Source organism: Podarcis filfolensis, assembly GCF_964270895.1.
Source record: "Podarcis filfolensis genome assembly, chromosome: 2".
NCBI classification, from domain to species: Eukaryota; Metazoa; Chordata; class Lepidosauria; order Squamata; family Lacertidae; genus Podarcis; species Podarcis filfolensis.
Window position 1 is genome coordinate 102,837,949 of NC_139605.1, and position 22,981 is coordinate 102,860,929.

The following is a 22,981-nucleotide window of genomic DNA, read 5'->3' on the forward strand; positions in this document are numbered from 1 at the left end:
GTAGCGTTATGTTTCATCCGATCTTATGTTTAGCTCAGCACTGCTCAAGTTGAGGCTTTTGCGTTGCTGCAAGCTTGCTGACTAGACTTGAGGTTGTCAGCAACAATCTAAATCAGGTTAGAGTCACTGGATTCCAGCCCTGTGTTGCATTCAAGGCTACCCTCTCCCCCTTGATATGCCACCAGATGCTGGGCAGGCCCACTACAACCTTGTCGAAGAACCAGCTGACTTCTACCACTGGTATGCTACTGAATACCAGTTACTGGGGGAGTAAACAAGGAAGCTGGCTATTGTCCTCATCGTGCCCTGGCTGCATCCTAGTGGCATCTAACTCGCCGTTGTGAGAAGCAAACATCAGATTGTCCGGACAAGAATAAGATAGAAAGCGGATCCCTGCAAATGAGACCCCAATGGGGTCAGCTGACAAATTTAATAGTTGAGAGGAAATGTAAATTAATTAAGTTATAAGCAATCTGCCAACTGACATACACCTAATAGAGCCAGTGTGACATTGTACTATGCTGAACATTCCTTCTGTGCAAGCATTTCAGCATGCCAGATGGAACAATCGCCCCTCGTGACACCCCCAAGACAATTTCAGGGGGCACAGGGGGAGAGGGGAGAAGGCTCCATTGCAAGTCCTTGCGCAGGGAGCTCCCATTCATCTTCAGATGAATCCCACTCAAGCAGTTACCAAAGTTACTTTATACTGAGTTTTATAGAAACAGAAAGGTGGATGGGTCGTTAGATATAATCTAGTCCAATCCCCTGCTGATGCAGGAAATCTAGTGCTACAGCACCCCCAATAATTATATAATTATGGCTGTGGTTTCCATAGCTGGGGCCTGTCGCAAGAGCAGAGTATAGATTAAACTAATAAGAATACACACTGCAGACTGAAGGCAAGTTCCCCTGAAATTAAGCGGATGTACCTCAAATTAAAGTGTTTCAGATTACAGGTGGTTCCCATTGGGCGTGGAATTCTCAAATGCCAGCATTGTTAATTTATCCCGAGCTTTTATGTCTGAATGAAGTTCAAAAGCAGAGCAAGAGATGGACCTGCAGATAACCTTGCAGCAAGGAAGAAGAGATGTACATAACACAGGTGGAAACAAAAAGGAGATAAAATCCGGAGCGTTTATTAAGGACCACTAGAAAAGATAGATTCTTACCCTGTGCAAAATAACAGAACAAATGCAATATTTTATCACACTCATCAGCTTTCAAATGAGGACAGAGAAGAAGGAGCCATTACACAGTAAAAAATTATTATAGTTTCCCCTGTGCAGTGTGGAGATATTAAAAGGTATCTGATTTTAAGAACTACTCATTCCTTCCCCATGCAAAAGGGGAAGCTTTTTCAGCTTAAGGGCAAGTTCCCTTGTGTACAGCCTTTGAGGGGAGGGGTGCTTGCCAGTGGTGGGCTGGGCCAGAGGCAAAACTGGGCGGATCATTGGATGTAGCTCTTACTTTTGTACAGTAGGCTACATCAGGGTTTCCAGCAGTTTTTGGACTACAACTCCCATCATCTCTAACTAGCAGGTCAAGGATGATGGGAACTGTAGTCCACAAACAGCTGGAGAGCCAAGTTTGGGAAACACTGGGCTACATTCCAGCCATGCAAAAGTCAAGAGAGGTTCCTCCACCTCCTCAGAACACACTTTACCAGAGAGCATTTGCTATCCAGACCCCTGCTCTAGGAAACCAGCCTACTGATGACAATTTATCGAACAGACTGCTCGGGCTTGCTTTCCATCTTATGCCTCACAGCTCAGAGTTCTCAAGTCTTGCTCTTAAGTGGGTGGAAAACTTCACCTGATAAATTTGGGGTAAAGCAGAACAGCAAGGAAGAGGTTGCAAGCCACTTGTTGTAACATAAACTTCAACTTGACTATAGGCAGCCTGTGACCAGTTCCCATTGGCTCTCTTATCGCTAATGTTTTCTGTGTGCACTAAGGAGGGAAACCCCTGCTAAAAGTACAGTACCAGGCGTTTCCCTTTGCTTAGCAATGGTTTAAATGCAAATCCCTTCCCGAATCAAGAAGGGGTTTGCATTGAATCCTGCCAAACTGAGCAGGATTTAACCCCTGCGGAGGGGGGAGTTAAATCCTACTCAGTTTGGCTACGCTTTGAAGTCCCCATGTTGGGACTTCAAATAACCTCAGAGACAGCCAAGTGCTAAATCTTTGCTTTAGCAGTGCCTTGCTGCCAGTGAGGTGCTTTGAAGCAGACTCCAGACTTCAAAGCCCCAAAATGTCATTTGTGATGTCAGGCGATTTGGCATTTGGTCAGCCCCACCTGTCAAATTTGGCTTGTGAGGCAGATCCTGATAAGGCTCCTCATTCCCCCCACACACTTTGAAGTTTGTTACCACAAGCGGGAGGGATGCGGGTGGCGCTGTGGGTTAAACCACAGAGCCTAGGACTTGCCGATCAGAAGGTCGGCGGTTCGAATCCCCGCGACGGGGTGAGCTCCCGTTGCTCAGTCCCTGCTCCTGCCAACCTAGCAGTTCAAAAGCGCAAGTAGATAAATAGGTACCACTCCGGCGGGAAGGTAAACGGCGTTTCCGTGCACTGCTCTGGTTCGCCAGAAGCGGCTTTGTCATGCTGGCCACATGACCCGGAAGCTGTATGCCAGCTCCCTCGGCCAATAAAGCGAGATGAGCGCCACAACCCCAGAGTCAGCCACGACTGGGCCTAATGGTCAGGGGTCCCTTTACCTTTACCACAAGTGGGGGTGACAGAACAGGCACTCACCAGCTCCTTGCAGTCTAGAATAGCCAATTTGCCTTCCAAACCAACATGTGTCAGCCTCCTCTCTTGGGCTCACTGGGATTTACCCAGGAAGCGCTTTGTGCACAGTGCCAGGGATGGAGAACCTGTGGTCCTCCAGATGTGGCTGAACTCCAGCTCCCATCAGCCCCTGCCAGCTTGGCCAATGGTGAGGGATGATGGGAGTTGGAACCCAGCAACATGGGAGATCCCTGGTGTACATGCATATCCTGATTTTCTGGCTGTAACCCAGCACCATTTGAATCATGTTGTAGTTCCAAACCAACCACCCCATTGTCTTGCTTTGTTAAAGAGTTAACAGGACCTGGAGCTATGGAAGAGAATCTCCTGGAGCCATACAGTGATGAAGGCACGTGGACAGGATTCAACCCATTAAATCCTCTTACCTGCCCCACCCCATACACAATGCCACAGCACTAGTGGAAGGGAGGAGGTGAAGGAATCCCCTATCATTTTTGTACACCGCCTCAAACAGGTCATCATGGAAACTCTAGACAAAGTATTAAAAACGAATGAGATGAATAAATTTCCCACCATGGCCAGCAGAGGGAAGCAGCAAATTAAAACAAGGACAAAAACCCTGAATAGATACAGATGTCTTTTATAGTGTGATGAAAGCTTTTCCTAACCTCTCTAAACCGGATTCTTGAAGCTTGGCAAGTGTTGTAAAGGGGGACGGGCGGGAATGCTTACAAGCTAGTAGGCAGTGTTTCCAGTCTGGAATGTGATTAATTTTCCCAAAGCTCTCCAAATCCGTCCTCCAATTACCACTTCAGATACTTGGGGAGGGCAGGTCGGAGACTCACCCAAATCCATCCATAGCGAAGTTTTCCATCCCCACCCTGAAACGTCAGAGCAAGAACTGGCACAAAATGCTGGGGTACCAAGAGTACAGTGAGTGTCACGTAAACTCACAAATCCACAGTGGAAAAATCTCTCCAGGCACTTATTGTGTACACCTGCTTTTGTGCGTGGCAGGTGCTGGCAGTGCCCTGAACAGGCACATGTTGCAAAAAGAAAAGAGGTGCAGCTACGATGTCCTGATCTGATGGGAAGGATCAGCAATGGCTGACCTAATTTTGGACGGGGTGGGTGGTGGTACACACTGAAATGCACAGCACTGGCTCCCAGTGCATTTCCAGACACAGTTCAAAAGCACAGTTCAAAAGCCCTGTCTACATTACAATATTTTGGGCAGCAGGTTAAAAAAGCTTTAATGTTTTCCCAGGGCTTTTTTTCTTTTCCAAAAAGTGGGTGTTAAAAAAAAAGTCCTGAAATTAAATTGAATGTTACACTGTTTTACCTATGACTGCTTTCTTGTAAGTTTGTGATGTTATTTTAACGCTTCATGGCTAACACCTCCCCCCCCCCAAAAAAAAACCACACCAACACACACATATAGAGAAGGCACAAAGTGTTCATGGTAGGAGAGAAATGCCCATGGAGAAAGCCAATTCCTTGGACACACACACAAAAAACTAAGCTCCCCATATGACCAGGTGCAATCTGACCTACAACTACTGTTGTAGGAAACCCAAAGCATTCAAATTTAGTTTCGGTATACACACAAACACACATTGCCTCTGTTTTGTATGCTGTTTTCCTAAACCTGGATTCCCATATGTGAGCAAACTACCTTTATTCCCAAGCTCATTCCTATGTGCAAGCAGAGCAGCCATTCTCTCTGTGTTTTTAGTCCTGCCAGGACAGGAGTTAAGTGTTTCACAAAAGCGATTGTCAGAACCCTTCCTTACAGATAGAAAACTGTGCTAGATTGCCAGATGCAAAGGACTCCTGTAACGGGTAAACAGCTGCTGAAATCGCCTCTTCGAAAGAGTCGAGATTTCTGTCCTCCTTTTTCATCTGGTCACCCACGACCGTGTCTTCTGAGCAGGGGCGGGGAATGAGGGAACAGCTCTTGTAACGGCGGCAAGAACCACGAGAAAGCAATCCAGAGGAGGAGGAGGAGGAGGAGCAGAGCGCAGGAGATAACGAAGGCAACTCAGCGAAGGTTGCGCGCATTCGCCTCTCGAGAAACAAACGCATACGGAATTCTAAAGGGCAGCAGAAGGGCTTCCTTAAAAGACAGAGAAATTAGAGAAGAGGTAGTAAAAGGGCCGTCATCTTGCCAAGGTGGTGACCTCCAGCTGTCGATGGGCTACAACTCCTTTCAGTCCCAGCCAGCAAAGTCGATGGTCAGGAATGATGGAAGCTGTAGCTCAGTGGTAGCTACAGAGTGACAACAAATGCTTAATCTCTTCTCCAAGAGGATGTAGGCAAAGGTACTCTTGGAAGAAAGAAGGTGCGGAACAACCGCGATCTATGACCCTTTGTTTCTTTCAGGCAACGAGGCACGACTCAGCCTCTTACTCCTCGCCCACGCTGACGTGGACCCGATGCCATGCGCTGTTGAGCACTCCCAAAATGTTCCAGATGGGCGCCACTGTGTTGGGCTGGTCGTTGTAGCTGGCATCCACAGCCTTGCAGACAATGTCCAGCTCTTTGGTGCCTTCGGGCACGCAGGCGTCCAGCTGCCACAGCTGCCACGCCCAGGCTCGACCAGGCAGCTGCTCCTTCCCGGTGAGCTTGGCCACGTGCCAGCTCTTCCCACCATCCAGCGAAACATCGACGCGGATCACCCTTCGCCCCCCTCCGCTCCAAGCGTAGCCCTTCACTGTGAGCTCCCCAGGGCAGACGCAGGCACCTGGGCCCGGCTCGGTGATTGCCGACTGCACGGGCATATCTTGGATGGCAGGGGCGCTGGAGAAGTCCACGTTGTCCCACGTCATGGAAGGGGAGAATCCTTTGTAGTCCTTCTGCTGCCAGTGGCTCTGGCTTTCCTCCGGGCCCACCGTGATCCGGGCCAGCCACTTGACGTTACGAGCGCCGACTATCCCCGGCGCGATGACTCGGAGGGGGAAGCCGTTGTCCCGGGGCAACTCCTCCCCGTTCATCTCATAAGCCAAGAGGACGTCCCCGTCGGGACTCATGGCCTTCTTGAAAGGGATGGAGGCCCCGTAAACGGTGCCGCTCTGATCCTTGTCCAGTCCCTCAAAACAGACGTGCCCCTTGTCGCCGGGTCTGTACCCGGCTTCTGCCAGGACATCCCGAAGCAAGGCTCCGCCCCAGCGCGCGTTACTAATGGCCCCGACACCCCAGCCCAGCCGGTTGGTGTTCTTGATTGCGTTCATCTCGGCCCGGCGATTGCCAGCGCATTGCAGGGTAGCGGTCACCTCGTGCTTGGGGAATCTCCTCTTCAGGTCCTGCAGGGATAGGGACATCGTCCGCCCGCCGGAACTCTGTACTTGCAGCCGGTAGGTGGCAGGGTCCACCACGGGCACGGGGAAGTGGTTGCGCTTGAAGAAGAGCGCGTTGGGAGTCAGGTAGTTCTCGGCAATCAGCTCCGGGGGGGTCTCTGCATTGAAGGGCTTCAAGGTGTTGATCCGCAGGGCGGGGTGCCGCTGGGGATCATTGGCGTATGGGTCTCCCGGGCTTGGCTGCGGAGGCTCCTCGGGGCTCAGCTCCCCCACTTTGTACCCGCGGAGGATCTCCAGCACGTGTTCCTGCTTGTGCATGGCGTAGAGGGCCCAGAACGGTTCCAGAGCGCCTCCTGCCGCCAGGAGGATCTTACTTTTGCCTCCAGGATGCACCTCTACGAAGTCTGTGATGTCAAAAACGTCGCTGCCATAGGTCACCCACACCCGACTCGCTTCACTGTTGTGGCGAGCCACCTCCTTCCGGGTAAAGACCGGAAATGGGGGTCCAGCTGCGGGCGCTGGGGTCTCAGGCTCAGCTGCCTGTAGGGAAGCAAGAGGGGAAAGCCATTAAGAAAGGAGAAACAAGGGCCTCTTTGCAGCCCTTAGCACTCTTCTGCCATGATCAAAGAGCCCCACTTATTTACACGAGAAGCCTGTCAAACCACAGTTGAACTATGGAGTTTGTTTCCTTTTTTAAAGCAATTTTAAATTGGTTTTTAAACAAATACAAACACATTCACCACGAAACAGCAGTACAGTGGTACCTCGGGTTACATACGCTTCAGGTTACAGACTCCGCTAACCCAGAAATATTACCTCGGGTTAAGAACTTTGCTTCAGGATGACAACAGAAATTGTGCAGCGGCGGCGCAGTGGCAGCAGGAGGCCCCATTAGCTAAAGTGGTGCTTCAGGTTAAGAACAGTTTCAGGTTAAGAACAGACCTCCAGAACGAATTAAGTTCTTAACCCGAGATACCACTTTACATCTAAGGGTGTGTGTTTTATCCTTTGTCTCTAGACAAACACTTACACATTCAAGCATATTACTTAACGTAGCCCCTCCACTGAGAATATAGAGCAGTTGGTATAAGAAGGTCTTGATTTTGGTAATTAAGATTGTTAAAGAAAGGGGTCCATGTTTCTCGGAAGGCGTCTCTATTTGTTAGGCCTTTAACTACCCCTCCTGGGTCTGGTGAGACACTCAGACATTGCTATATCCAGGAGTTTGTTTTCATAAGGCCTAGTGATGGTCACTAACGTCCTTGACTTTCTAAGAGGATGAGATAAATTAATGGAGGATAAATGGACTACAATGGTACCCTCTGGATACGAATGGGATCCGTTCCAGAGCCCCGTTCGCATCCTGAAGCGAATGCACCCCGCGTCTGCGCGTGCTGTGATTCACCGCTTCCGTGCATGACGTCATTTCGATCGTCTGCTCATGCGCGAGCGGCGAAACCCAGAAGTAACGCGTTCCGTTACTTTTGGGTCTCTGCGGAGCGCAACCCGAAAGCGCTCAACCTGAAGCTGGGAGTTGCAAGTGGGGGTGCATCTTATGTTTATCATCTCCCACCTTGCTGCTTGCAAATTTAAGTTCAGGCACAGTGCCAAGAACTTTTTTTGTACAACAGCCCAGCTCTCAACATTTAGCTCTTCTTTTCTTCACATCCCACTGTCGGCATGCAGAGGGTCGCAAGGCAAGCTAGCTAGCCCCAGCTGGGTCGTCTCCTTCCAGCCATCCCGCTGCGAAGACCCATCAGCCTCTGCTCCTACATATATCAGTGACCCAGAGCGAACTGCGCACACAGAATAGGTGTGAGGCTTGTAGAAGCATACTACAACTACGGATTTATTAATCATAAATCAGGACAAAGAAACATGTCGTCTCTCTCTTTGTCTTCTCCAAGAGACAGGGAAAAAGCAAAAGCTATACACGCAACGGAAGTTCCCAGCAAGCTGTGCTGGTATGTAAACAGACACGTGACATGTAACAGTTCGATGTCTGCAACTAATGGAATGGAATTTTCCAACGCCTACTACACATCCCACTTCCCCAAGCAGCCCCACTCACCCGCCGACGGTGATCTCCATAAGCCAAGATGGTGCCTAGGCCCAGCCCGGCCCCTGCTGCTACCATGACCCTGCGCCTTGTGCTGCCAGCATCGTTCCAAGTGCCATGGTTGCGGGAGGTTGTCCAAGCCATGCAGGCTGGAGGGTGGAGCCTCCAAGGCATCTCTCTCAACCTGTAACCAAAGCAGGCCAAAACCTTAAAAGAGAAGATATCTACAGCATATACTTCGGACATGTTAAACAACACTGTTCTATGATTCTGTAGTTTTATGCAGTGTCAGGCTTAAGAGACATACAGGAAAAGGACACGGGAAGAAAATGCAGAAATAAGTTGCAGAGCAGGACAGGGGAGGAAAAGAGATAATTTGCTATGGCGGCACAGGGTCTGTCTTCCAGGATCCCAACAACATAATCAAAGGAATCTGTACCTTCCCTTAAGAGCACCCTTGCCTGACAAACACAATATTCCCCACTTCACACACAGGGAGGGAACTTAACAAAGATGATGATGATTATTATTATTAATTACTTATGACCCGCCCATCTGGCCGGGCCTCTCCAGCCACTCTGGGCGGCTTCCAACAGGATATTAAAAACACAATAAAATATCAAACAATAAAAACTTTCCTAAACTTCCCTGAAGAAAGACTGTGGGCCAGTAACCTAGGAAATGTATGCCAAAGCAGAAAGGAAAATGAGTGCAGTTTGTTCTGCTTCCAGGCTGCCATTCTTAACTCCTTGGCAAAGGTGCCTTTCTCTTTTTTTAAAGAAGAGTGTGTGCCTGCAATTGCAACCTGCAGCGTGTTATCTGGCAAATTCCAGACCTGACATATAAAATAAGGAAGCTTTCTAGAGCCTTATGGTAATTGTTTATAAAAACAGGCCTGCCGCTTCTCTTAAGAGAGTCAGAACAGGATGGCGATTCCTGTGGGACAGATTATCAGCACCCCGCAAAGCTACTTGATCATTGTCCTCAGCTGCTACCCTCACAGAAACTGCAACATTCATATACTTCCCAAATTCTCCTCCTTTACTCACCCCCCCCAGCAATTCATTAGGCAGGTACCCTCACCACCATGTTTTAGATGCCTGCTGATTTTTTCATTGCGGCAAGCCTACCCAGACATATCATTTATCTATGTATTTTTTGCTTCAAACAGTTTTTCTGATTCCATATTCCACAAGAATCTATATTCTGATTCTATATGCGTTTTACTGATAATATTGTGTGTACAACCTCAGAAGTTTTATAATTAAGCAGCCTAAACATTTTTCTCAATAGAAATAAATCCCAAGGGTTGTCCTCAACGTAGCGCTAAGCAAAACGTTCTGTCCAGAAGAAGAATTTGGAACATTCTCCACCTCTTCTTCCTCTGCGCACCCCCTAAATCTGATCTGGGGGTTCCCCCTAACCCTTTGTAGCAGGTTTGGTGATGGCTGGTCTCCAAGAAGGTGATGGCGCTGGGGGGGGGAGCAGAGTGGGGAGAAGGTAGAAATCCCATTGTGCTACAGCTAATCCATGCACTAGCACAACTATTTAGTTGAATATCATCCCACATTTTGAATTCACAGATTTTAAAAAAAAAAACCCCAAAATTATCCCCCACCCTGTGAGACTGAGATAATTACATTTTTTTGCTGGGATTTCTAGACACCAAGAGCATAGGTAGCCTATTTCCACTCAGGCCAACCGGTGATTAATCTTTAACTCCTGCCTCCACAACAAGGCAAGGTAGAGGGAATTATAAACCTAATAAAAGGAGTCTCCCTACCTAGATCCTTTGCCTAGGATCATAGAAGCAGAAGTCACATTGAAAGGGAAGTGATGCACTTGGAGATAAGATTAGAGTCCATATACAACTGGGTAAGGAGCCAAAACAAATACTCTGGAAAGGCTCTTTAGGAAAGTTCAGGTAAGGTCTTTTTGCAAGGTCTTTTTGCTTCCTTTTAGGCCACAGAAGCAATACAGCCTGCTGGAAAGGAAGAGACTTGGTAGGATGTGACTGGATGGGGGTTTAAATTGCCAATGTGAGTGGAAATTATAGAGTAGAGCTAGAGAGGGAGGAATAGCAAAAAGGCCCTAGCTTGACATGAACTTTTATTAGTAAAAATATAGCATTTTTTTTATTACAGAAGCCTTTTCTCCCTGTGTGTGTTGGAAACTTGGTTTCCCCTTTCAACCTCTCTGCTTTTCTTTGGGACCAAGAAACAATCTGAAGAAGGAATGTCAGCCCTGGCATTTTCTTTCCTAATAAACTCAACAACTTTCCACACTAGAGCTTTTCCTGCTATACTGTCTCTAAGCCTTCCTTACCCTAGAGAAGAGCCCTATGCGCTTAGGAGCTTGCCCTCTATTTGCCAATTGTTCCAATAAAAACAGTATTGTTTTTTATTTACTTTCGCAATTTTTTGGCCTGACTCATTTGCCAAAAACCCCACAGGCAGCAGCTTTTTGAGTCCATGTCAGGATTTTGAGAGGTCAGAACAGAAGGGAAGATGCCCACCTTGGATAGCAAGTTAAAGATCAAAATGTCCTTTCACAAGAAACACAGAGTTGATGTAAATAGTCCATGCTCCTTACCAGTGTGTTCTGTGAAGGATGCAGAAGCCATTCCTGCTGGGTTTGGACAGCAGCATCTTCCCAATACCTACATGCAACAGGAAAAGTCAGACAGGATTTGCACCAGACAACACAAGTTCTAGAGCTGCCCATCGGCTGGAAATTCAGTTGTCACAGGGACAGTCTGGCTTCAGTTGTCTATGCTCTGATACTTCAAGTTAGACTATTGCAAGGTATTGCGCCGCCTTTGAAGATGCACAGCTAGTGCAGAATGCTGTGGTTGGATTATTAACTGAGATAAGAAAGTGTAAGCTCGCTTTCAACATTTTCAACATTATTGAACCAACCAGAGTCTTTACTTCACTTCCACTGCACTGTATTTACCTCTCTCTTAATAAAGGTAAAGGGACCCCTGACCATAAGGTCCAGTCGTGACCGACTCTGGGGTTGCGGCGCTCACCTCGCTTTATTGGCCGAGGGAGCCGGCATACAGCTTCCGGGTCATGTGGCCAGCATGATTAAGCCGCTTCTGGCGAACCAGAGCAGCGCATGGAAACGCCGTTTACCTTCCCGCCGGAGCGGTACCTATCTATCTACTTGCACTGGTGTGCTTTCAAACTGCCAGGTTGGCAGGAGCAGGGACCGAGCAATGGGAGCTCACCCCGTCGCGGGGATTCGAACCGTCAACCTTCTGATCGGCAAGTCCTAGGCTCTGTGGTTTAACCCACAGCGCCACCCGCGTCCCTCTCTCTTAATAGATTCTTATTAATTAAGAGGTACGTGCAGCCCAACCCATGTTTACTCAGAAGTGAGTGCCATCAAGCCCGAAGGAATTTACTTCTATGAAAATATGTATATAATTACAGTGTTCTGCATTATTTCAGCTTTGCTCTACATGTTCCTAGTTTCCTTTATGCTAATCATCAATAGGCTTCCTACTTGCAATATTGAAGACCCGTTTCGCTCCTTATATTTGCGGTTCTAAAACGTACAGGTTGTGTTGTAGCCATTTAATTCCACATCAGCCAAGAGAGGCAGGAAAACACCCCTAAGGTAGCAAAATGGGTTCTTGGAGACCAGCTAAAAATGCTGACCTTAATTTAAAGTTTTAATAAAATGCATACGGAATACATGGTATGATCAGTTATTATTTACTTACTCGGCTGGATGAAAACAAAATCTAATTATTAGCAAGGAAACGAGAGAATGCAACTTGAGGCTCATTCTGAATTTGCCCGCTTGTCCTGGCGAGACCTGGTTAGCATACTTTATTTTATTTTACTCTTGTATTGGTTCTGGCTGTGTCCTAACAGCCTGAAGTTAACACAGGTTAATGTTTTCCCATCGTTTTATCGCCACTTGCTGCATGTCAGGCTGCTGTAAAAAGCAGTCTATTAAAAGGGAAGTCAGCAAGCTGATAGTGGGACCAACACCTTCCCCTGCAATAAATATTCTTAGGAGATAACCTTTCCTAGAAAATGAATTTAAAAAAAAACTAGGTGAAAAGTGATCAGACTACTATTTTTTATATGTGCACCCAGAGCCGGATTTAGGTTTGATGAGGCCCTAAGCTACTGAAGGTAATGGGGCCCTTTATATGTCCAGCTGTCCTTTGTCAACAACAAATTGTCGCTGTTTTTTGTGTTGAATATATGCTATATGGTAATTTATGGACCTAATAGGTATCTAAAGCCATTTGCACATAACAAATAGGAGCCCATACAACACAAGATACTGTTGCTGTATGTAGGTTTTATTTTATTTGTTTTTTATCTTATATTTTGGAAATGTACATCCAGGTTTTTTTCCCTTTATATTTTTTGGGGGCCCCCAAGAGAGCGGGGCCCTGAGCTATAGCTTGTTTAGCTTATACATAAATCCGACACTGCACCATATCCAAGCTGTGCAATACAGAAGTAGATAAAGGTAAAGAGACCCCTGACCGTTAGGTCCAGTCATGACCAACTCTGGGGTTGCGGCACTCATCTCGCTTTATTGGCCGAGGGAACAGGCGTACAGCTTCCGGGTCATGTGGCCAGCATGACTAAGCCGCTTCTGGCGAACCAGAGCAGCGCACGGAAACACCATTTACCTTCCCGCCGGAGCGGTACCTATTTATCTACTTGCACTTTGATGTGCTTTTGAACTGCTAGGTTGGCAGGAGCAGGGACTGAACACCCCGTTGCAGGGATTCGAACCGCCAACCTTCTGATCGGCAAGTCCTAGGCTCTGTGGTTTAACCCACAGTGCCACCCGCGTCCCACAGAGAAGTAGATAGATGGATATAATAACACCGCAGGCTTTTGAGAACAATCCCTGCATACAAAGGTCTCCTAGGAAGTCCACGAAAAGCTGCTACAGCACCCAGAAGTCGCCAGAGGTTCACTCAGATTTAGGAAACAAGGGGTCTCTCTGTACAAAATGCTGAAGGATAAACGCTTCTGAGAGGCTGGAGAAAAAAGGCCCAGGGCCAGCAAGACACATCCACAGAAAAAGAGCAGTGACAGACGTCTGACTCTAAGGAACCATCACGGCTACCTTCCAGATCCTTTTTTAAAAATGGAATATTATTGTGTAGAGGAACATTTTGTTTAAACTGGCAACCCTATTAATAACGCTGATAATGCACATATATTTGGTCTTTTGCCAGTCTGCTGAAGTGCGTTGCGCTCAGGGGTGCCAACCTGAATATAATTTTTTTTGGGGGGGGACAACGGGGGGGGGGTTAAAAGGCAAGTAAGCCCCTCCCTGCATAATCGATCACATGACATGGCACATTTGAATGGGAGTTCCCCATAACTTGGGGGGTGTCCCCTTCAAATATGTTATAGGGGTGGAGGGGAAGGGACCTCCTGGGAGTTGACTCTACTTTTCCACGCACATCCTCGTAAAAAAGAGCAGCCCCCATAAGAGGCAGGGGACGCGTCAGCACAACCCCCCCCCAAAAAAACAGATGCCACTCAAAGCCAGGCTCTTCCCTCCCCCCGCCTTTCGCCCCACTTCACCCCCCAGGGCATCCTTGCCCATGTGGATTCCTTTTCCTCCCACCTTCAAGTCAGGCCGGTCCTCCCGGGAAAGGTCCGTCTCCGTGACGCAGCGGCGGCCGAGCGTTGTTCTCCTTTAAGAGGAGGAGGTGGGTTCGATGCGGGGGGGGGGGGCGGCAGCGACGACAGAAAACGAAAGTCCTCGCCCACCGAAGCAGGAGAGATTTAAAGGGCCCGCGGCCCAAAAAGAGCTGCCGCGGCTACCTGAGTTGCGCGCAGCAGGCGAGAGATCCAGCTGGCCGACGTTGCCCGCCTGGAAGATGCTCCCGTGAGCCGCGTGGAGTTTTCTGTTGCGCAGGTGCTGCGCCCTCTTGGCTCCGCCCTCGCGGCTCGGCGAGCGGAGGAAGAGGCCGCCCTCCCGCCCAAAATGAAGCCCAAGGCCGGGCCGGGCAAGCAGGCGCCGGCGGGGAGAAACAGTATTCTTCCATCCCCGATTCTCAGTGTCTCTGGCTGGCGTCCCAGGTTCTTTAAAATAAATAAAAATAAAATAAAAACATCTTTATTGAAAGTTCAAAAAGTACACAATTCTATGTGCACTAAACATTGTGAGACGTAAATAAAAGAGAGGAATAAAAAGAGAAAGAGAACCCGTGTAGAAGGAAAAATAATGGGGCTTCCCCGAAACATCTATACTGTACAAGATTGTTATTGTACTTCACCAGATCTTACAGTATTTGTAAGAATGGATTCCAAATTTGTCCATGGCAAGTCTGTGTTTATATGCAAGTTGTTCATACGTTGTGAGTCTTCAAACTTAGAAGGGAGCCGCCTTTTTATTTTTCCAGTTCCTCAGGATTTGTCTTTTTGCTGTGGTAAGGGCACGAGATCCCACTCATCTTGTCCTTTTGTAAGGTTGCAGGTGCTGGGTATATAATTCAATAGGATATTTTGCTCTGTAAATGTGAGGTTGTTCCGTATGGTTCTGCTGATGGTTTCAGCTACCCTCTATCAAAAATCTTTCAATATAGGACAATGAAAAAACATATGTTTTAGAGAAGCATTATCCCTATTGCATCTCCAACAGGCTGACCCCAAATTCTGGCCTGAAGAGAAAGGACTGGAGTAGAATGCTTATTTATTTATTGTACTTAAATGCTGCCTTTCTCTTCAAAGGCTGTCAAGGCGGCGTTGTCTACGTACTTCTCCTCCTACCCATTTCACCCTCACAACAACCCTGTGAGGTAGATTCGGCTAAGAGGCTGACCCAAGGTGAGCTTCGTGGCCGAGCGGGGATTCGAACGCTTGCCCGTTTCCGAGTACGTTTCCAAGCACAATTCAAAGTGTTGGTGCTGACCTTTAAAGCCCTAAACGGCCTCGGTCCAGTATACCTGAAGGAGCGTCTCCACCTCCATTGTTCTGCCTGGACACTGAGGTCGAGCGCCAAGGGCCTCCTGGCGGTTCCCTCGCTGCGAGAAGCCAAGTTACAGGGAACCAGGCAGAGGGCCTTCTCGGTAGTGGCGCCCGCCCTGTGGAACGCCCTCCCACCAGATGTCAAAGAGAAAAATAACTACCAAACTTTTAGAAGACATCTGAAGGCAGCCCTGTTTAGGGAAGCTTTTAATGTTTAATAGGTTATTGTATTTTAGTGTTCTGTTGGAAGCCACCCAGAGTGGCTGGGGAAACCCAGCCAGATGGGCGGGGTATAAATAAATTATTATTATTATTATTATTATTATTATTATTATTATTATTATTACCCTCCAAGGTCCCCGTCCCAACACGCTTAACCGTTATGCTGCGCTGGCTCTTTCCTCTGTCTACTTTCTCCCCACACCCGTGTCGTTGGCATGTCTAGAGAGACAATGGAGTGTGCCTCTGGGGGTGAAGTTGAGCCAATGTGTTAGCAGCAACCGAGGTGACCTCCCTGGTCAGTGTGTATGGAGGTCCTGGGCTGCCCAGACGACAAGACCCCCACTCTCGGCTTCGCCGATGTGGTCCAAAGGAAAGCAGAGTGATACATTTGGTACCAGCTTGGCTGCAGGAGTTGCTGGAAGGAGGAATACAAGGTGCCATCCAACCGTCTTAGGAACTCCACTCTGGATTTGTGCAGGGTTTACTTCGGCTTTATCTTCTTCAAAAGATGCCCCGCAAGGCAGCGAAGGTATAGAATCAGAGTTCTGCCCCTCACTTCCCTCTACAGCACATACTGAAACCTTCTTCTTGACCACTATTGGTCTTGTCTGCTCAATCCACCAGAGCCTGTCTTCTCATGCAGGGCAAGTCCCTAACTCACCAAGGGCTTATAAGACCCGTCAGCTGCCCTCACTTGGTTTAGCCGGCCAGTCGAAGCCATTCCTTGGGTGTGGCTGCTGTCACCTCCTGACAGCTTCTAGGTGGAATAAAATTGATCCCCTCCTCCTCTTCCTTTTTCCTTCTGTGATGGAATTCCTATTTGGGGACTTCCCTGGCTTTTTTCCGGCCCACGTAGGACCAGTCTGGATAGTTGGCCTTGGTGAAGACTTGACGTTTTCATCCCCCCAAAAAGTTTTTGATTTGCGTTCCTACTGAAATGAGGCTGTATTTTAATCTTGTTTTTAAGTTGTATTTCAGTCAATTGTTTTTATACCGGTGTTAGCCGCTCTGAGCCCAGTCTTGGTTGGGGAGGGCGGGTATAAATAAAATTTAGTAATAATAATAGGAGCCACAGGTGAGGGCTGAGTGTAGGGTGGATAAGGGAGGACCAAAGGTGGATAAACTACCTCAGAAGGAGCACAGCATGACCCCCACCAGAGGTACTACCCACCCCCAACAACCCATGTAAAGGTAAAGTAAAGGGACCCCTGACCATTAGGTCCAGTCATGGCCGACTCTGGGGTTGCGGTGCTCATCTCGCTTTATTGGCCAAGGGAGCCGGCGTACAGCTTCCGGGTCATGTGGCCAGCATGACTAAGCCGCTTCTGGCGAACCAGAGCAGCGCATGGAAACACCGTTTACCTTCCCGCCGGAGCGGTACCTATTTATCTACTTGCACTCTGAGGTGCTTTCGAACTGCTAGGTTGGCAGGAGCAGGGACCGAGCAATGGGAGCTCACCCCATTGCGGGGATTCGAACCGCTGACCTTCTGATCGGCAAGCCCTAGACTCTGTGGTTTAACCCACAGTGCCACCCACATCCCACAACAACCCATGTACTGCATAATAAACATATGCACCTCTGTCATGTTTCCTCCTTAGTTGTTTCCCCCCAACTATGAACATTTCTAAAAATCCCAAATGTCATAACCTTTAGTCATAGGGAAGTTGTGCCATCTCTGTTGTGCCATCTAGTTTGCCCTTTCTAAACCCTTTCCTGCTCTGCAATGTCTTTTTTTTATTTTTAGGTGAGGTGACCAGAACAGCACACAGTATCCCAAGTGTGATTGCACCATAGATTTGTATAACAGCATTGTGCCAGGTATGAGGAAGTTGTGACCCGGCAGATGGAGGACTCTCAACTCCCAATCAATGGTAAGGGATGATGGGAGTTGATGTTCAGCAACTGGAGAGCCCCAGCTTCCCCAACCCTGTTAATTTTGGTAATTTTAGCTTTAATAATGTTTTCCTTCAGTTTTCCCAGATCAGATATTAACCTAGGTAAAGGTAAAGGGACCCCTGACCATTAGGTCCAGTCGTGGCCAACTCTGGGATTGCGGCGCTCATCTCGCTTGATTGGTCAAGGGAGCTGGCATACAGCTTCCGGGTCATGTGGCCAGCATGACTAAGCCGCTTCTGGCGAACCAGAGCAGCGACAGAAAGGCCTTTTACCTTCCCACCAGGGCGGTCCCTATTTATCTACTTGCACTTTGACATGCTTTCGAACTGCTAGGTTGGCAGGAGCAGGGACCGAGCAATGGGAGCTCACCCCATCGCGGGGATTCGAACTGCCGACCTTCTGATCGGCAAATCCTAGGCTCTATGGTTTAACCCACAGCGCCACCCGCGTCCCGATATTAACCTAAGTAGCCTGTAATTTCCCATATCTCATCTTGCTCCAATTTTAAAACTGACCACTTTCTAGTCCTTGATGCGGAGGCTGATCTTAGGGACAAGCTGAATATATTTGTTATAAGATCAACAATGTTCTTTAAGAATATTTGGGTGGATGCCTTCCGGAACGGACAAATCTGTCAGTTTTAAAATTGTCAGTAGGTGTTAGAATTTTGTTGCATAAGTTCCTCATTCTTTCCTGAGGAACTAATTTAGTTACAGGGATCGGCCCCACTGTGAAGATATATGCAATTAATTAATTAAGCGTTGCCAGTTTCCAAGTTGTCATTATAAATGCTAACTTGGTATCTTATCACCATTAGTTGCGTCAGTTCCTCAGACTTTGTTTTTCCTGAGGACGCTACTTTACATACAGGAACCTGCGCTAAACCTCCCTCTGAGGAGACATATGCAAAGTTCTGCAATATTCATTTCCTCCTTTAGCATCCTTCTGACTTCCTTGTCTTTGAAAGGTCCAGCCACCTCCCTGGCTGCTCATCTGCCTCTAATGCAATTATTTTGTTGTTGTTCTTCAGCTAAATACTTACCGGTACTTACATATTCCGCATCCCTTATAGTCTTCTTACATTTCTTTTGCCAATATTTCTTCCTTTTGGTCTCTTCCTGCCTTTAATAGCTTTATTAACTCTGCTCATCACGCAGGGATCCTCTTAGGCCTGGTGGTACTTTTTCTGATTTGCAGTATATATTCTAGCTAAACTTCTATTATTATGGTTTTGAACAACCCCCAAGCATTCTGGAGAGATTTGACCCTCTTGACTTTCCACTTCAACTTCTTTTCTACCTCATTTTTGGCAAAAATTTTATTTGGCAGTCAAATGTGACTGGGTGGGACTTTGTTGGCATTTGTCCACCTACATCTACGTTGGATTTAATAGTACTATGGTCGCTGTTTCCAATTCAGTAAAACTTATATCTGTTACCAGGTCCTGGGTTTAGGATTAAGTCATCTCCCCTCTTGTTGGTTATGTGACCAGCTGTTCTAGGACACAGTCATTTAGGGCATCTAGAAATTTTGCCTTTTTGTCATGACTGGAATATGCATATGCTTTGTCTATGCGAAGCAGTGTTAGAAACTGAAATATGAAAGCTAGGAGCTAAATGGCACCTTAAACCTAGGTTGTGGGCATAACAACAAAATGTCTACGAGCTTTTTTTTTTTAATAACAATAATACAAAGCTGAAAATAAATGAACTGCAGCTAAAATCTTACCTTCATTTTTCACATGGTCCAGTCCTTCCCTTGCCCATCCCCTTAATATACTTAAGAGGGTCTCTTCTCCAGTCTTCAGAGAGTAGCTGGAAGTGGAGAGGCAGAAAAAGGCCCTCCTTTCCTACCACTCTGCAGTTTTAATCTGAAATCTCAGGTGCGGTACTGTGCCCAGAGCTCAAAAATCAGCTTGCACTAATGAAATCCCCTGTCGCAAAATGCACCTGGAACTGTTATGTACTGAATTTCTCACCCTTGGCCAGCAGGGGGATACTGTGGATAGCTTTCACTCAGGTCCACATATGCAAATAAGGGATTGAAAGTGACATTCAGTGATTGGATAGTTACAGAAAGTGTTACAGTTGCGTTGTACTGGAGCTCTATATAAGCAGGCTGGCTAAACCCTTCAGTTCTGTTCTGTTCTGTTCTGTGAGTAAACAAGAGCTGTTTGAAGAATCGCTGTGTCGTCTGATATGTTCACCCACAACTTAACAGGAACAATGGGAGTTTCAAACACTGATGTGAAGGTAGTGAGGGCAAAAAGTTGGTCACCAGTTAATATTGCACTTTTGGATCCCTCCTTCATTTCCTTCTCTATCTTAGAATCACTCTGGGCATTTTGGTTTGGGGGACGATAATATATCCCTGCTACTACATTACCCTTCAGGTCTGGTATCACCACCTAGAGCAATTCTGCAGAGGAGTCCACTATTTGGGGGATCTGTAGCTTGTTGGACTCCCATGTTCTTGTTGATATGCAGATTGATATTACCTCCAATACACCCTTCCCGGTCCTCCATATAAAATTTATATCCAGAGATAATCATAAGCCTGCCTTTCATCCAAACGACCTCATTGCCATTATTGTCTATGTTATGTGTGCATTGCAGGAGCTTTATTAAAATAAAAAAAGTTGTGTGTTTTTAATGTTTTAAAATGGGATGGATATGGGTTTTAAAATGCCACTGTAGCCGACCAAAAGTCCAGAGGTAACATTATTATCAATTTACGATGGGGTGGAAGGTTTGCAGGCTATGAAGGACTTGCTCACAAATTTATTGACAGCTGCACAAATTAATATAGCTAGGAAGTGGAAGGGGCAAGCAGAATATAAAATGGAAGAATGGTGTAAAGAGGTGTGGGATATAGCTATTAACATGTGCCATTAAGGTAAGACGGGGAATATGCAGGAGAAATGATTTTGAGGAGATATGGAAGGTGTTTGTAGAATTTGTACTGTTAAAATGGAAAAGGGGTCAAACCATCACAGTTTTGGGAGGTTGGGTCTCTGTGGTGGGGTGCACATTTTTATTTGTATTTATTTATGATTATTACTTTGTCAAAAATAAAATTATAAAATAAAAATTAAAATGCCATTGCAGTGTGTGGTGGTGGGTGTTCCTCTAAAGCAGGCATGGGCAACTTGTGGCCTTCCAGAGATTGCTGAACTACACTTCCCATCATCCCCTAGGAAGCACGGCCAATGGCCAGGGATGATCAGAGTTGTAGTTCAGCAACATCTGGAGGACCAAAGGTTCCCTACATCAGCTTTAAAGCATAGCAGCATAGGAAGCTGCCTTATACGGAGCCAGACCATTGATCCATATAACACAGTACTGTCTGCACTGGCTGGCAACAGCTCTCCAAAATTTCTGGCAGGAGTCCCAGCGCTTCCCTGGAGCTGCCAGGGCTTGAACCTGGACCTTCTGAGCTACATCCCTTCAGCAGCAGTGCTTCTGATTTTGAAAACAACAGTCACACGTCTTGTATGCTTTTGAGTCTTATGAGGTTCCATAGCACTTATTCCTAGGTAAATGTAATAGAATTGCAGCCTTAAATACGTGTTGTGAGTTGGAAAACAGATGTTTCTGGAGGTTATGAGATACGGCAGCTTTCCTTGACATACGCCCTTCATCAACTAAGTGCAGAAAAGCACACATGGGCAGCTTGTTATGGCAAGATAAGAATGTAAATTCACCAGCAAGGACAGGAGGAAATCTCCAGCCCTATCCTATGGGAACAAGCCCCAATATACTGTACTCTATTAGCTTTGAGCAACTGAGTGGCAACTAAAAGGAGCGGAACTGCCCTTAGTAACCTGTTTCCATACAGCAGAAGGGAGCACTGTACTGCAGCACAAAAGGAGCCCAGGAAGCTAGCTTATTCCACGTCAGGCCATTAGTGAATATATCCCATTATTGGCTGCAGTGGCAGATCCAGAACGCAGGAGGTGCTGTGGTCTAAACCACTGAGCCTCTTGGGATTGCCGATCAGAAGGTCGGTGGTTCGAATCCCCGCGACGGGGTGAGCTCCCGTTGCTCTGTCCCAGCTTCTGCCAACCTAGCCGTTCAAAAGCACACCAGTGCAAGTAGATAAATAGGTACCGCTGCGGCGGGAAGGTAAACGGCATTTCCATGCGCTCTGGCTTCCGTCACGGTGTCCCGTTGCGCCAGAAGCGGTTTAGTCATACTGGACACATGACCTGGAAAGCTGCCTGTGGACAATCGCCGGCTCCCTCGGTCTGAGAGATGAGTGCCCCAACCCCATAGTCGCCTTTGACTGGACTTAACCGGCCAGGGGTCCTTTACCTTACTGGCTACAGTGACCTTTCAGGATTATCATGATAAATTTCCCAGACTTTCTATGATCTGGCAGGGAATCACATCTGACTCTTTGCATGCTAAGTGTGTGCTGTAGCACCAAGCCATGGACCTTCCCTACAAGGAAATATTTATTGGGAATTTCCATGCCAAATGTTCACTAGGCGCCTGCTTGATTCACTTTGTTGAATTTGGGCTAAGGTAATGAAACATTGCTGGCCAAAAGATAGGGCATGAGGAAGGGCTGGCAATAAATTCATACTATGCCTGGCATGTGAAGGAAGTCTCTTTCTCCAACAGCTGTTTACAGAGCCAGGAAATCAATATCCCGACACAGCTTGTGAATGCAACAAGGTTTTGTTTTGCCACAGGGAGAGGGAACCACCCTCTCGTTTGTAAAACTGTTTTGACATATAATCGACAGGGCTATTCTAAGACGCACCCATTCCATTTCATGTACAGAAGCCAACTAGACCAAGACAGCATGGTTCATTATGGTCAAGAGCAGTAGGCTAAGTTAGGGGGTGCAAACCTGCCCATGTGACACACAGCAGCTGTTCTACAAAACATCAGTACAGTGGTACCTCGGGTTAAGGGACGCGGGTGGCGCTGTGGCTTAAACCACAGAGCCTAGGACTTGCCAATCAGAAGGTCGGCAGTTCGAATCCCCGTGACGAGGTGAGCTCCCGTTGCTCGGTCCCAGCTCCTGCCAACCTAGCAGTTCGAAAGCACATCAAAGTGCAAGTAGATAAATAGGTACCGCTCCGGCGGGAAGGTAAACGGCGTTTCCGTGCGCTGCTCTGGTTCGCCAGAAGCGGCTTAGTCTTGCTGGCCACATGACCCGGAAGCTGTATGCCGGCTCCCTCGGCCAATAAAGCGAGATGAGCGCCGCAACCCCAGAGTCGGTCACGACTGGACCTAATGATTAGGGGTCCCTTTACCTTTACCTCAGGTTAAGTACTTAACCTGAGGTCCGTTCTTAATCTGAAACTGTTCTTAACCTGAAGCACTACTTTACCTAATGGGGCCTCCTGCTGCCGCTGTGCCGCCAGAGCACGATTTCTGTTCTTATCCTGAAGCAAAGTTCTTAACCCGAGGTACTATTTCTGGGTTAGCGGAGTCTGTAACCTGAAGTGTATGTAACCTGAAGCATCTGTAACCTGAGGTACCACTGTACCCAGCATCTGCCCCTTTGAGGCAGGTGCCTCACTCTGCCCAATGGTAGAGATGGCTCCACTTGTTGAGGCACAGGCTGTGGCAGAAAGGCTAAAAAAGGAAGAGATTTTCCCCAAGTCAACAGCATTCCACACCCCCACCCATGCACAAGATCACCCACACAGTGGCGTAGCGTGGGTTGTCAGCACCCGGGGCAAGGCAAGTAATTTGCGCCCCCTAACCCGTGGATTTGCGCCCCCTAACCCGTGGATTTGCCCTAACCCCCAGATGTTGCGCCCGGTGCGGC

General features: G+C 47.5%; 1 protein-coding gene across 1 annotated transcript; it reads right to left on the minus strand.

The window, feature by feature from the left end:
- Positions 1-1,119: 1,119 nt before the first annotated feature.
- On the minus strand, positions 1,120-14,041 carry SUOX (sulfite oxidase). The gene is made up of 4 exons (XM_083598780.1): positions 13,728-14,041; positions 10,701-10,767; positions 8,121-8,292; positions 1,120-6,589 (listed from the first exon to the last, which is right to left on the minus strand). The coding sequence occupies exons 2-4, from the start codon at positions 10,754-10,756 to the stop codon at positions 5,159-5,161; spliced, it is 1,659 nt and encodes a 552-aa protein (XP_083454906.1). The 5' UTR covers positions 10,757-10,767; positions 13,728-14,041; the 3' UTR covers positions 1,120-5,158.
- Between the last annotated feature and the right edge of the window lie 8,940 nt (positions 14,042-22,981).